Source organism: Phocoena phocoena, chromosome 13, assembly GCF_963924675.1.
Source record: "Phocoena phocoena chromosome 13, mPhoPho1.1, whole genome shotgun sequence".
Lineage (NCBI taxonomy): Eukaryota > Metazoa > Chordata > Mammalia > Artiodactyla > Phocoenidae > Phocoena > Phocoena phocoena.
Window position 1 is genome coordinate 80,645,280 of NC_089231.1, and position 13,916 is coordinate 80,659,195.

General features: G+C 48.7%; 1 protein-coding gene across 1 annotated transcript; it reads left to right on the top strand.

Moving 5' to 3' along the window:
- The first annotated feature begins 3,575 nt into the window (after positions 1-3,575).
- Positions 3,576-12,185, top strand: PRKAB1 (protein kinase AMP-activated non-catalytic subunit beta 1). The gene is made up of 7 exons (XM_065889846.1): positions 3,576-3,734; positions 6,260-6,423; positions 7,597-7,690; positions 7,953-8,067; positions 10,147-10,280; positions 11,791-11,859; positions 12,108-12,185. The coding sequence occupies exons 1-7, from the start codon at positions 3,576-3,578 to the stop codon at positions 12,183-12,185; spliced, it is 813 nt and encodes a 270-aa protein (XP_065745918.1).
- The last annotated feature ends 1,731 nt before the right edge of the window (positions 12,186-13,916 follow it).

Sequence of the window (13,916 nt, forward strand, 5' to 3'; positions counted from 1 at the left end):
TCTCTGGGCTTAAATCTGGTTGAGCTGGGCTCCTGGCAATGGCCCTGGTTTGTTTGGGGGTAATTTATGAAATCATCCATCTTTACCCTGGCTCCAGACTGAGACCAGTGAGCAGATGATGCCTCTGACACATGATGCCCTACCATTTATACCTCCTGGGACACCCCTGCCTTCCCCCCTCCCCGCCCCCTGCCCCTGCAACAGAGTAGTCTGACACCCATGCCAGCAGAGGGTCAGGGAAAGAAGAGGCATTTCTGATGCTTGGGAGAATCATGAACTATTGTTGAGTAAAGATAAATAACACAGAGTAACCCGTGAGAGATGCAGCTGAAATCCAAGTTGACACTTGTAATTGGAGAGTCTACCCTATCTGTGATGTCCCATATGGGGCCAAAAGCTGATACCAATGTTAGTTTCTCTGTCCATGAAGTCTTAACACAATATGGCAAGACTCCCCCAACAGCAGTTACACAGACCCCTTGTTGTACTCATCTTTATCTCTTTGAGATCTCCCTGAATGTGTCCCAAAGTCAGTTTTTAAAAATTTTTTATTTGGCCACACCGGAACCCCAACCAGCGATCAAACCCATGCCCCCTGCAGTGGAAGTGTGGTGTCCTAACCAGTGGACCACCAGGGAATTCCCAGTTTTGAGAATACAACGTAGCATTGTAAGTCAGACTGTCCCAAACATATCCTCCACATTTGGTGTAAATCTATCTGCTTTCACCTGATAAAATTACAAATAGACACAAACTTAAAAAAGAAAATGAGCTCAATGAAGGCAAAAATGGTCCTTTCTGAAATGTCAGTGTGTCCTAGAATTTAATTGTACATCCCTATTGTGTTGTGTGGCAGACACTCTGTAAGTAAGAAAAGACTTTACACAACTACTTCTGGTTCTCATGGTCAAATGTTTCTGTTGGAGAGAGGCCAGGACCACGGCTAGTCCATATGGCTGTATTTGTACAAATTAGAAAAAGGCACCTGTTCCTCCAGGCAGGTGGAACCTTGGGACCTACTTGTGTCCTCGGGTAGGCACCCCTGTGCAGAGTGCACCTGTACAATCCCAGTTACCGGGCTGTCTCAGCAGTTGAAAACTTCAGGATATCACTTATCTTATCCGAGCCAGAGCAGAAGTCTTGAAACTTTCTTCATGCATAGAAGTATCTGGATTAGGGGTCCATAACTCATGTGTTTTTCCTTATCTCTCAAGTTGTTTGGGGAAGAACCAAAGATCAACATCTTTATATCCATGGCTTCTTCATTGCCTATTGTGAGCAATAAAAACAGGTCAAGGAATGTGTTCTGGGTTATCCGTTGGCCTGGCTTTAGTGCTTTCAGGGCTTCTCTAGAACCCCTTGCCTCCCTGTATTGCTGCCTTTCTGTGAGTGTGTTTCCACCTCTATTCTATAGATTCCTTTAGGGCTGGAACCACGTCTTATTTACTTTTGTCTTTTAAAACAATGTTTTTAAATTACAAAAGTAGTACATCCTTGCAGTAGAAATATTTTAAAACAGTAAACTAAAAAGTGAAAATCCCCTATCTGTTCCTGTTTCCAATTTGAGTCCTCTCCCAAGAGGGGACCACTATTAACAGCATGTTGTACATCTTCCCAGAACTTTCCATTTGTAAGCATAATGATGCTCATAAAAGTGCTAGTGTTTATTGGGTGCTAAAGTGTCAGGTGCTATGCTAAGCACTTTTCCTGTGTGTTCTCAATTAATTCACAAAACAAGCCTATGAGGTCGGTGTTTTTTTATTCCGCGTTTCACAAAAGAGGAAACCAGGTGATATTACTAAGTGGTAAAGCCAGAATTTGAACCGAGGCAGGCTGACTTGAGAGCTCATGCTGTTAAAACCTCTATTGTTCTGCCACTTGCTTTGGGGATTTGGAACGTCATAGACATTTCTCTATAGTTGCCCACATAATTCTATTTCCTCCTTTTTAAAAGTTGCTCATTATTTCTATAAAATGAATGTATTTAATTCATTTAGCCATTCTCCTACTGACAAACTTTTTAGGATTCTGCAGTTTTCCATTTCCTTATTTCATCAAATCTAAGATTCCACTGATTGTAAGATGCACCCTGTTTCAGAGATTAAAATGTGAAATGTGCATCTTACAATTAATGTATTATGGCATTAGAAACAATGCTGCAAATGAACATATTGCATATAATTTTCACATGTGTATTTCTGTAGACATTTTCTAGAAGTAAATTTGTGCACCAAAATGAAGGTGCATTTTAAAACATTTTATAGATACTGCCAAATTCCCCGTATCTTAATCATCTGTGTCTCCCTTTTACGTCACACAATGTCTGGAATTATGTAGGTACTAAATAAATGTTTGTTCAGTGGACAAAATGCATGACCAGGCCCAGCAAATGCAAAGCATTTTGGCATACTCGCATGCAAACACACACACCACTACCACACACACCACCACCACACACACCACCAACAAAAAAAATCCTAACAATGACCAACAAGGAGATTAGAATATTTTAGCACCACATGTGTACACACTTCTTGCTGAAGCACTGGCCACAGTAAATGACAAACGCTAATAAATGCATTTTATGCAGAATTATGTGTTCGAAGTGATTTTAAAATAGCTTGCAAAATTACCTGTCAAAAGGCTGTGCACTCAATTTTTTGAAAATACACGAATAATTCCAGCGTTTTACAACCCCCAAGCTACTAGACGTGAGAAGTTTCCAGAGAGTTTAATGGTCTGTCATTTTCTCAAACACCTGCAAGACTGTCTGCATAAGAATCACCTGGAGTGCTTATTAAAATGCAGACCCCACGCCAGAGCTTTGGAATCATAATTTCTGGGGATTAGGGGCAGGTGAATCTGCATTTTAAACAGGCACTCCACGTGATTCTAAGGCACTCAAAGGCGTGAAAGCTAGCGCATTAAAGGGCTTTAAGGAGTCTTAATTAGATTTGCCCTTTAGAACGACCCCTTTGGCTGTAAAGTGTAGAATCAACTGGAAGTGGGCAAAAGTAACCGAGATAACTAACACCATAGCTCATCCCAGCGCGGGGAGGGCGGCCCAGATGGCCTGCGCGCTTCTGCGCCCCCTGCTGGCCCTCGGCAGCCACGTCCTGGACCGGCCGGAGCGGCCAACTGCGACTGCGCCCTCCGGAGCCCGCCAGGACCATCTGGGTGCTTGCTAACGCGCTGACCTGGACCGGAAGCGGAAGTGAGGTCAAGTTCGCCTCGCGCGCTTTTCCCACCGCAGCCACTCCCAACCCTGTGGGTTGGGTCGCTTTGCGCAAGTGTCGGAAGCGGAAGTTGTTAAGACGTGGGGGAGTTCTTGGGAGAGTCGAGTTTTCCTAGCGCTCGGTGGTGTGTTCGATCTGCGGCGGCCTGAGCAGCAGGTAAAGCGCATTTGTGAGACCTCGGCAGCCCTGCTACCCGGCCCAAGCCGGATCCCGACCCCGTATCCTAGCCTGAGGGGTGTGGTACCCGGTGCTCCGACTCCTTCCTAGGGTCCTGGTGGAGGTGCCGGGAGTCACTTGTGCCTCCCTTGGAGTGAGGCCCCCTGTCCGGCTACCTCCGCCATGGGCAACACGAGCAGCGAGCGCGCTGCGCTGGACCGGCAGGGCGGCCACAAGACGCCCCGAGGGGACAGCTCGGGGGGTTCCAAGGATGGGGACAGGCCCAAGATCCTGATGGACAGCCCCGAGGACGCTGACCTCTTCCACTCCGAGGAAATCAAGGTAATGGGGGTGTGGGAATCTGATTCCCCTTGACTAATGTTGAAATCTCCTAGAGCCTTCCCCTCGTATTGCCTCTAATCATCAGAAGTGAGAGAATCCTCTTAGCAGCTCCGGAACCTGTGTCTAATTACCGATATGAGAAAGTCACCCTGAGGGAGGAGGAATTCACTTCGTTTAACATCATTAAGGAAGAGGCAGCTCTGAGACAGGTTCAAATTCTTAATTAATTAAGATCGTGGCTCTAGCAGTAATTGAGTCCCAGTCTCTGCTTTTCTCTTAGGTATGATTAATTTCACAGCTCTGAGAAATCTTCCACCACCTTTACGCAGACTGGCGCGTTTTGTAATAGTTTTGCAGTTAACTTTCAGTTTTGGAGATAAACCAGAACATGTGTAAGGTGAACGTAGAGTCCAACAGCTGACTGCAGCTGCCAGAGGTCTTTAGTTCTGCTGAAAAGTTGTGGTTCACCCTTTAGAGCAGGCATAGAAAAGTAATTTGACTTCCGGAGGTCAGTGAGTAAGTGAAACATCAGTCTGAAGGAGGCAGCCAGCTGCTCGGCTTCTCTCTCCTATTGTTTATATATGACTTAATATTTTAAACAGGCCAAAGCAAACATTTTTGCAGGCCAGATTTGGGCGTCCTGCTGCGGTCTGCTTTAACTCATTAAAAACTCTAAAGACAGGTTCTCCATTCCTGCTTCAGCCCTTTTCCTGCTAACCACCTGATGTGGTCAGTTTCTAGGGGCAGAGCCCAGTCCAAGAATACTTAGTGATTCTGGCAGCTGATATGTATGTGGTATATCCTAAAGAAATGAACAACTAAATACTTAAAGGGCACTGCAACAAGTAGGTTTAGGAAAGATGACAAGCACCTCTTCCCCCTCCCACACACACATTCTGTTAGTATCTAGTTGCCTATTAATCATCATTGCCCATTAGGCTAATTGGCAACTCATCCCAGCTGTACTCATTTTCCCTCAGATGCTGGCTTGGGTGATCGCATTATTATCTTATATCCTCACCTGAATCTTGGCTTTGAGGCTAACCTATAAAGAGTCTTTTTTTTTTTTTTTTGGGCGGTGCGCGGGCCTCTCACTGCTGTGGCCTCTCCCCTTGCGGAGCACAGGCTCCAGACGCGCGGGCTCAGCGGCCATCGCTCACGGGCCCAGCCGCCCTGCGGCATGTGGGATTTTCCCGGATCGGGGCATGAACCCGCGTCCCCTGCATCGGCAGGCGGACCCTCAACCACTGCGCCACCAGGGAAACCCCTAAAGAGTCTGCTTTTACTCGGCCCTCCAGCCTGTGATTTCAACTTGCTTTCTGAATTTGTTGCATTCCTGAAGCTGTGTGTAAAGTGAACTTTGGAATCCTGTTTATCCAATGATTTGACATCTCTTCCCCTAGAAATAATTTTGGCCCAAGGGCAGCCATTTAAGATACCGTAAGAATCAAACTGCTTTAAGAAATACTTGTTCTTTTGTTGTTTTAGAACTCTTATAAGAAATGTTTAGCATACAGATGATCTGTAGAGAACGATTTAAATAATTTCCATTATCATTTCCACAGAAGTTACTGAAATGATGTAGCAGACACACTGGATTGAATGCTCGGATACAAAAAAAAAGTCGTGAATTCTTTTAACTATACTTGCTCACCATTTTGGCTGTGGCTAGTTATCACACCCTCAGTGGAAAGTGATTGCAGTCTGTTATTCTTTAATCTGTAAATTTTGTTAAAGGTCACAGAAATGCAGGTATCTTTTAAATGAGCTCAGGTCAGTATTTGAATTGAAGGTGCTAGAAACCTGCTCCAGACCTTTTAAGAGTCTATCACAGCCTAGAACTCCTGCTCTTTGGCTTCTGACTAGGAAAAATGTAAGAGATCCAAAACCACACCCAGAGTCAGACGTGTTTTCTGTCTCTCATCCCGGAACACCTCCTTTATACAGCGCTGCCCATATAAGAAGTTACTCTTTACCGTAATGAACGTCAGTCTTTGTCTTACCTTTTTCTCCCTGGTGCCTGGACAGCACTCAGTGATTAGCTTTTGCCTTCCTCAGCACCTGGGCTTGCCAGTTTTCAAGTTGACAGCTCTGGAATTGTCCCTAATAAATTTTCATGTACTTCAAATCTTGCTTAATTAAGGGAGGAAAATGACATTTATTAAGCTAATCTCAAGTTCATTCACTGCCTTCTTGCAAGTGAGCTTTATAACTTCTAGAATTTTGATGACGACCTCCTGAATAACAGCAGTAACAGTAGCTAATAATTACAAAGCGCCTACTCTGGGTCCGACACTGTGCAGAGCTTTTTACATGGGCTGTCTTGTCTCACTCAGCCTTCACAGTAACCTTAAGAAATAGGCGCTTTTATTATCTCCGTTTTGCAAGTGAGTTAATGAGCCGGAATATGAACCTGGGTAGTGACAGCTGCCTCTTTAGAATGAATTGTCAGTATGAGGGTAATTGTCTCTTGCAGGGAGCTCACTAATGGCTTCCTGTTCCTGAGTCAAGCGCTCTGCTTCCAGGCTCCGGAGAAGGAGGAGTTCCTGGCCTGGCAGCACGATCTGGAAGTGAACGACAAAGCTCCTGCCCAGGCTCGGCCAACTGTGTTTCGATGGACGGGGGGCGGAAAGGAAGTTTACTTATCTGGGTCCTTCAACAATTGGAGTAAACTTCCCCTCACAAGAAGGTAATCGCCTGGGTGTGTTCATCTACTTGTCTTAACCCAGGGCTACTCTGGTTTCTGAAGGACTCCTGTGGGTGAATAGAAGAGGATGTTTTTATAAAGTTGATGCTGAATGGAAAAATAGCTGTGCTTAATCATTCACAGGGTTCAAATCTCACCAAGGAGTCGTGCTAGGTTTAGAGCACACTTAGAAGAAAACACACAGTTACGAGCATTTCCGTTTCACAGACACCTTTCACTTCAGATATTCTAGCTTTGTGTCTGTTGAGGCAGGACTTTTTTCAGAAAGAGCGCTCTATTCCTAGCGCAGTGGACAGAGCGGGATTTGAGTCCTTGTTGGCTGAGCTGAGCCTCAGTGTTCCTCTCTGAGAAGGGAACGTTGGACCAGATGATCCCCGAGCTTCCTTCTAACTTGGACTCTGTACACATTATGTGGGCGCCATTAGTGCGACTGTAGCCAAACACTTGCTCGACACCCTAGCATGGACGGCTGTCTCAGATTGTCAGTGGAAAAGCATCTTCACTAGGAAGTCCTCTTGATGAAACAAAGGACGAAATTGTGCCCTGCTGGGCCAGGCCTGGTTCTTGATAAGGAGCCGCCTGCTTTTCCAGGGGTCCAGTTGGTGTAGGAGGGAGCCACTCAGCCCAGTTACAAGGCATGCTAGTCGGAAGAACAAAACAATCAAATGAGAGAGGTCTTGTGGAACCCTTTTTTTAGTAGTTATACGAGTTGCCTTAGGGAACTGTTTGTACATCCTGTGAAATTGATCCCCTGTCCTGAGCTGGGCAAGCTAGCAAAGGGTAGAACTTGGCGGGCAGCTTGCTGTTTATCTTGTGCCACCATCCTCCTTGGCATCCAGGCTGCCAGGTGTTATTTTGCTCACAAGTTGAGGACGAATGACTGTTCGTTGACCTTTTGATGGTAGGAATGTGGACTCCTGGTGTTTGAGCAAAGCGAGTTTTCCAGGAAACCTCTCACGATGCCGCTTCCTGGTAGCTTTTCTAGATTGAGATCATTATACTGAATTGTCTGCATTGGTGAAAAATGTTTATTTCTCGTGCAGCTGAACCCTTGATTTTACGTGGAAGTTTTGTTTTGTTCCGTGGCTGGTTTTGCAAGTCAGCTAAGAGGGCAGCCCACCCCGCTAACATCATCTGCTTCCCTTTTTCTTGCAGCCACAATAACTTTGTAGCCATCCTGGACCTGCCAGAAGGAGAGCATCAGTACAAGTTCTTCGTGGATGGTCAGTGGACACACGACCCTTCTGAGGTACCCTTCCTCCCGCCCTTGGTCCTCTGGCTGCCCCCACAATCCAGACAAGTTGTCAGGTCCCTTTGTCCTGCTGGTCGAAGTCCCCGTGCATGGCCGAGCTAGATAGCAGCGCTCCTTGTCAGCCTACTGGCATCCTTGACTGAGATGAGCAGGTGGGCCAGCCAGGAGATGAGACCTTCCAGCCAGGCCTGCTGGATCCACTAAAGACACCTCTAGAGACCTTCCACGTTGTGATTTCTGCCTGTCTGTCTTTCCCCAGCCGATAGTGACCAGCCAGCTTGGCACAGTAAACAACGTCATTCAAGTGAAGAAAACCGACTTTGAAGTATTCGATGCTTTGATGGTGGATTCCCAAAAGTGCTCCGACGTGTCTGGTATGAGCAGTTATTTTTACCACGTGTGTGCCGGCGGGGGCTGTATAGATTAGAAATAGCTTGTTTCTCTTGCCTCTCGCTCTTGAGTGGGAGCCGCCCAATCGGTGGGTGTCCGTAGCTCCCCAAAGAGCCACAAAACTAATTCCTAACTCTGTGTCAGGTCAGGTTTCTAAAATCTAGCTCTGAGGGACCCGTAGGTCATTTTTTGGGTCATCTCCAGGATTCCATAGGTCTGCTTGGCCACAGAGAGCAGACACTGGAGACGGAACCAGAGCTTGGTCTTGTGCCAAGGCAGGCCCAAGAGGCCCTAGAGAGTTGCATCGGGTCGGTGAGGGGCCAGCACTGGGGAAGCCAGCCTGCTCGGGGCACCTGGAGAGTTTCAGCCCGACAGGTGATAAACTGACCCCTCAGTGACCTTGGCATCATTTGCGTGGTCCATGAGCACCTTGTCAGAATCCCTTCTTGGCGGGGGTGTGGGGGAGGTAAGGCTCACCACAGAACAGGCTACACAGCGCAACCTGCTCAGTATGGTCCTAGTAAAACTCTCCCATCTTCCAAGAGTCATCCGATCATCGAACTTTCAGTAGATTGCTTTGCATCCAAACCCACAGGAAGAAGCTGCTTGGAAACAGTATGTGCTACGCAGGGAGAAGGATGCGTTGGCATCGACAGTGTTCACACCAGCTGCACTGCCCCTTCTTGCAGGGCCTCAAACCGTCCCAGGACCCCTATGGGAAGCAGTGAAGGTTCCCCGGGACTGTGCCTAACCGTCTAGGAAAACGGGTTCAGTTCACAGGATGATTCTTCATTGTCACCTGCCTGGGCCTGGAGGTCCTGCCCCCAGGATCTCTTAACTCTTTATCAGCTCAGAACTCACACTGGCAGGTGGACCACGTGGCTGACAAGTCATGTTATTGAGCAGGAGTTGGAAATCCAAAAATAGCATTCTCTGCTCTGGATAGCTAACTGGTCTTTTAGAGAAGTCCTTTCTGTTTTATTCCGACAGGTGGGAATTGGGGGGTGGGGGAAATGCCCAGATACCCCTTACCGGCTGATAAGTGAGATTTTAGGCCACAGTCCAAAGCTTTTAGTCAAGGTTGTACAGCAGAGGTTACCTGGGGAAAGGAAGCTGACCCCTCACTGCCGGGAAACCAACTTCAGGCTCTCCATACTCTTCTCATACTTAGACACTCCCTTTCTCAAAATACATATTGACTCCTAAAGGCTCAGTTTTCTGCACTGAATGCCTTTCTCAGTTTCCTGCTGTGATAGGGCTGGGTTGTGTGAAGGGAGTCTGTCCCCTAGAGAATGACGTGGAAGGAATTGGCGGAGCCAAGCCGTCTCAGCTTTACGGGGACAGCACGAGTCTCGGCGGCCAGACACATCCCAGGTGTCCTTTGGATCACAGCTCAGTCCCCGCCAGCTGGCCAAATGTCGCTGAGTGAGCAGCTTCGAAGCTTACAGAGCACTGCACTTCTAGAAGCTTCTTAATATATCTGTATAATGGGGATACTCCAGCATGAGTTTAAGAGGAACTGGAGAGCGCTGGAGGCAGAGAGCCTTTAGAGGTCAGGTCTTCAACTTTTCGTTGTTTTAGTTTTGAAATGCGCCGGCACCTCTGTGTGAACAGGCTGCTCTGTCTTCGGTTTTATTCTGGCTGCTAGCGCGCCTCACTTGGGCCCAGCCACATAAGCCTCCCTAGAAGCCTTGAGCTTCTGGGCCGCACTTGCCGGCCCGGCCTGCAGCGAGGAGGACGCGTCGGCCTGCGGTGGCTGTTGGCTCAGGTCACTGTGAGCAGCTTCCCACGACTCGGTCCCAGACTCACTGCTTTGCCACGACTGCTGTCTGCCACCAGAGCGTCTGAATTCACTACTTGAGTTTTATGCCTGTCACTCAAATTCCAGAAGTGTTTTCTCATTGCCTCTGCTCTTCCCCCTTGGGGCCCGTATATCCTTCAAGAGAATATAAATCTGTACTGAGGGAACAGGAGACGTGGAAAACTAAATGTCACCACAAATTGAGACTGTTCCCAGGACTCCTAATTTTCCAAGTAAATGTCCTGTCACCATCTCCCAACAGAGCTGTCCAGTTCCCCACCAGGACCCTACCATCAGGAGCCCTACGTCTGGAAACCAGAGGAGCGGTTTAAAGCACCACCCATCCTCCCGCCACATCTTCTCCAGGTCATCCTGAACAAGGACACGGGGATTTCTGTGAGTAGCCAGACATCTGCCCAGACCGTCCTCCGTGGTCACGTTCAGCTGCTCCCCTCTGTGCACATCTTGCAAGGCCGCTCGTGAAAATGTTCAGTGTCACCCATCAGTGTTAACTGCCGGGGTCCCCCTCTGACGTGGGAACGGGCTACTCACAAGATGTTCCCAGGGTGGGCCTCCCCATCCCACAAAGCCTTTCTGAGCCCTTCCTCTTGTGTTCCACTCCCACCTCAAATTTCATGACAAAATACATAACCGCCTCTTCTCAGTAAGCTGCATGGTGGAATTCCTCCTCTGGCCCCCAGATTTTAGAATCTTGTTTGTTTGTTTTGCCGCGCTCGGAATATGGGATCTTAGTTCCCCAACCAGGGATCGAACCCACACCCACTGCAGTGGAAGCGCGAAGTCTTAACCACTGAACTGCCAGGGAAGTTCCAGAATCTAGTTTTAAGCACCAAATTGCTTTCAGAAACCCCAGGGCTCATGGATCAAAATTTGGGGTATGTGGGTAACACACATTGCCTCTGGGAAATTGATATTACTTATAAAAAGAAGTGTGCTTCCTGCTGAATCCTGAAGAGCACCCCATTATTCCCCGCGTTTGATTTTCCATCCCGTTTGACCTGAGCTGCCTGGTTCCCCGGCTCTGGACTGCAGCGTAGCCATAATTCTTGGGAGTCCAGGTGTTCTTCAGCCTTGTCCAGGCCACCACCTAACAGGCAGACGCTCCAGGGTGATCAGGTAACTGCTGCTGCTCTGGACGCCACACAGAAGTGGGTGCGCATGTGCTGAGCAGGGGGCTGCAGGTGTACACGTGCAGGCATCCCCGCAGCAGTCACGGTGTGTCGCCCGGGGACTCGCTGTTCTTGGGGCCACCCTGCCCCAAGCACACATCTGACAGCTGAGCCGGCTTTTACTGGATGCTTTTTCTGTTTTGAATTAGCATTTATAAAATTGGGGAGTGTACGTTGGGGGAAAAAAAAATAAAAACCTGGATTTCTGGCTTCTCTGAAAAAATATGAAGGTGTGGCAACATTGCCTCGTATGTGAGCTCTTACGGAGTAAGAGCGCCTCTCCCCTCCCCCAGTCATCCAGTGCATTCTTCAGGCTCCCCGTCTGAGTCTCAGAGACATGAGTTTGCAACACACTGCTCAGGAGCGTTGAGTATTGATCATTTCTTCCCGCTTTTTCTAAAAGCCCTTTCACTGCACGGCTTTCTTCCTGCCCCTCCTCCAAAGAGAGGACAGAGCCACGGCCCACAATCTAGATCAAGCCTGGCCAGAGATGCACACCAGTGCGCCCAGCAGACCCCGAGAGCACCCCTTAGTTGGAGCACCAGGCATGACCCCTCGCCCACCCAGTCATCGTGCACAAGCCCTTTCACTGCCTGACAAGGAGGAAAGGGGCCTGAGAGCCTGCCTCCTTCCCTCTGAAATCCAGTGCCGTGAAACACGGGAGAATCCTGATTTCCAAATCTCAAGTGCACACATCTGCTTTTGCCTCCCCGCAGTGTGATCCAGCTTTGCTCCCTGAGCCCAACCACGTCATGCTGAACCACCTCTATGCACTTTCCATTAAGGTAAGGGCGTGTTTGTTACTGTTGTTTCTCCAAGTGTGCTCTGAGGCCCCCTAGCAACGGCACCACCTGCAGTATCGATACTTACCTGAAGGGCGGCTTCCGGGACCTGGCCCAGACCCGTAGGCTTCTCTTCCGAAGGGAGGCCCAGGAACCTGCTTTTACTCAGGCCTCCTGATGATTCTCACGCTCCCTAAACTTTGAGCCTCCTGACTTAGTCCTGCCTTTGGTGATTTCCGCCTCTTCCTCAGGACGGAGTGATGGTGCTCAGCGCGACCCACCGGTACAAGAAAAAATACGTCACCACCTTGTTATACAAGCCCATATGAAGAGCTGGGGCCAGCCGTGGGCCCCAGGGGGCAGTGTGCACCACCGGGCTCCACGCGTGCATGCTTTTCGCTAGACAGGATGGACTGTAAATTTCCCATTTCACGCTCTTTAGAAGACATTTCGTACCCGCTCTACTCCTACTTGAAGGTTTGTTCCAGACACAGCAGCTCCTGGAGCGCCTCAGTCTGTAACAGTCCTCTTAGCACGCGGTGGCTGTGAGCCCTGGGGCTCATCAAGGCTGAGCGGGGAGGGGGAGCAAGACGGTCTGCACCCCACTCCGCAGTGCAGAGGGCGGTGCAGGTCTAAATTTACATCCTCTGAACTGGTCACGGAGACTTTTCTTAAGCCAAAAAGGAACCCCAGCCACTTTGCTGGTGGAAATCTGGGAAGTAGGTACCGAGGCCGCACAGAATTCCTCATCTTGTGTGTGTGTCTTGACTTGTCCCTGCTGAGGCCTGGCTGTGGACCTAACGGCGAGTATGGTATTGGTCCTGCCTGTCCTCTGAATTCAGAGCAATAGATCATCTTCCATTCCCTGCTACAGGGAGGTATAATTTCTGTAGAAATTAGAACCTGTCTAATTTCCAGATGAAGTTTTACAATTGTTTCTTACACTTATGTGCACTAAGTATTTTTTTTTAACCAGAGGTGGCTGACTGTACAGCCTTAGGGCAATTTTTAAATCACCCCAACTACACTATAGATCATGTAACCTGTGCTCAGCAATAATCTGTTCTCAGAACAGACTTGGAAAACCATGGCCAGATATCTCCGTTAAGCTGGAGGATCCTGCGGACTGACCACTGCTAGCTGGAAGGTTGTCCAGCTTTTTGTTCGATTCGTAATGAGGTGACAGTGTTAGCACGCAGATTTTGGAGAGGCACCCTACCCTAGCCTGTGCCACCTTGCTTGGGACCTCTGGTCCCTCCTTAGCAAAGAAGGCTGTAGCAATTGCCGTTGCTTATTCTGGAAGGAAATTAGAACTTGCGGCAGCCTTCTGAATTTGTGTGAGGAAATCATCCTTTGGACCAAAGCGAACCTCTCCACGCGGCTTGGAGATGCCGGAGACATGCCCGTTAGCAAGGTTCCTGTCCCCAGGTCGGTGGAAGCTGTCGTCCTGCGCTTTGTTCCTGCTGGGAGACGGAGGAACCATATCCCTGGTGTCTCATATTTATTTGGCGAACCTGGGTCTGGGATACCCTTTTTTGTTACTGTTTCCAAAACACTGAATTACTGTCACCTTGATGTACAGGTTTCAATAAAGCTTTGTAAAGATAACAGACGTGCACTTGGAGGAAGGTTTGATTTCGTGCAGTCATTTGGAGAAGAGACTGGAGCTCTCCCCAAGTTTCATTCAGTGCAGTGCTTTTCAGTCTTTTTTCCGCCTTGGCACACATTGAAAATGGTACCATCCTTGTGGCACTCTGGGGTGAGTGGACAGGGCAGCTCGGCTTCCTCCCGGGCTGAGGGCCTTTCTCTGACCCACCTATTCTGCACGCAGATTAGAAGGCCGTTAAGAGGCTGTAAAATTGAGCCCCATGGAACCGCTCGACCACAGGGGAAGCTGAGGAAAAGCAGCAGTGAAGGCCCCTGGCTTGTGCAAGTTGGCAGCATCCCCGGTCCGAGGTCCTGCTGCTGCTTGCTCATTGACAAGCACCACAGGGGAGCCTGGGATCATGACACCCTCTTGGAAGACACCAGGATGTTCTGGAGTCAGCTGTTCTCACCAG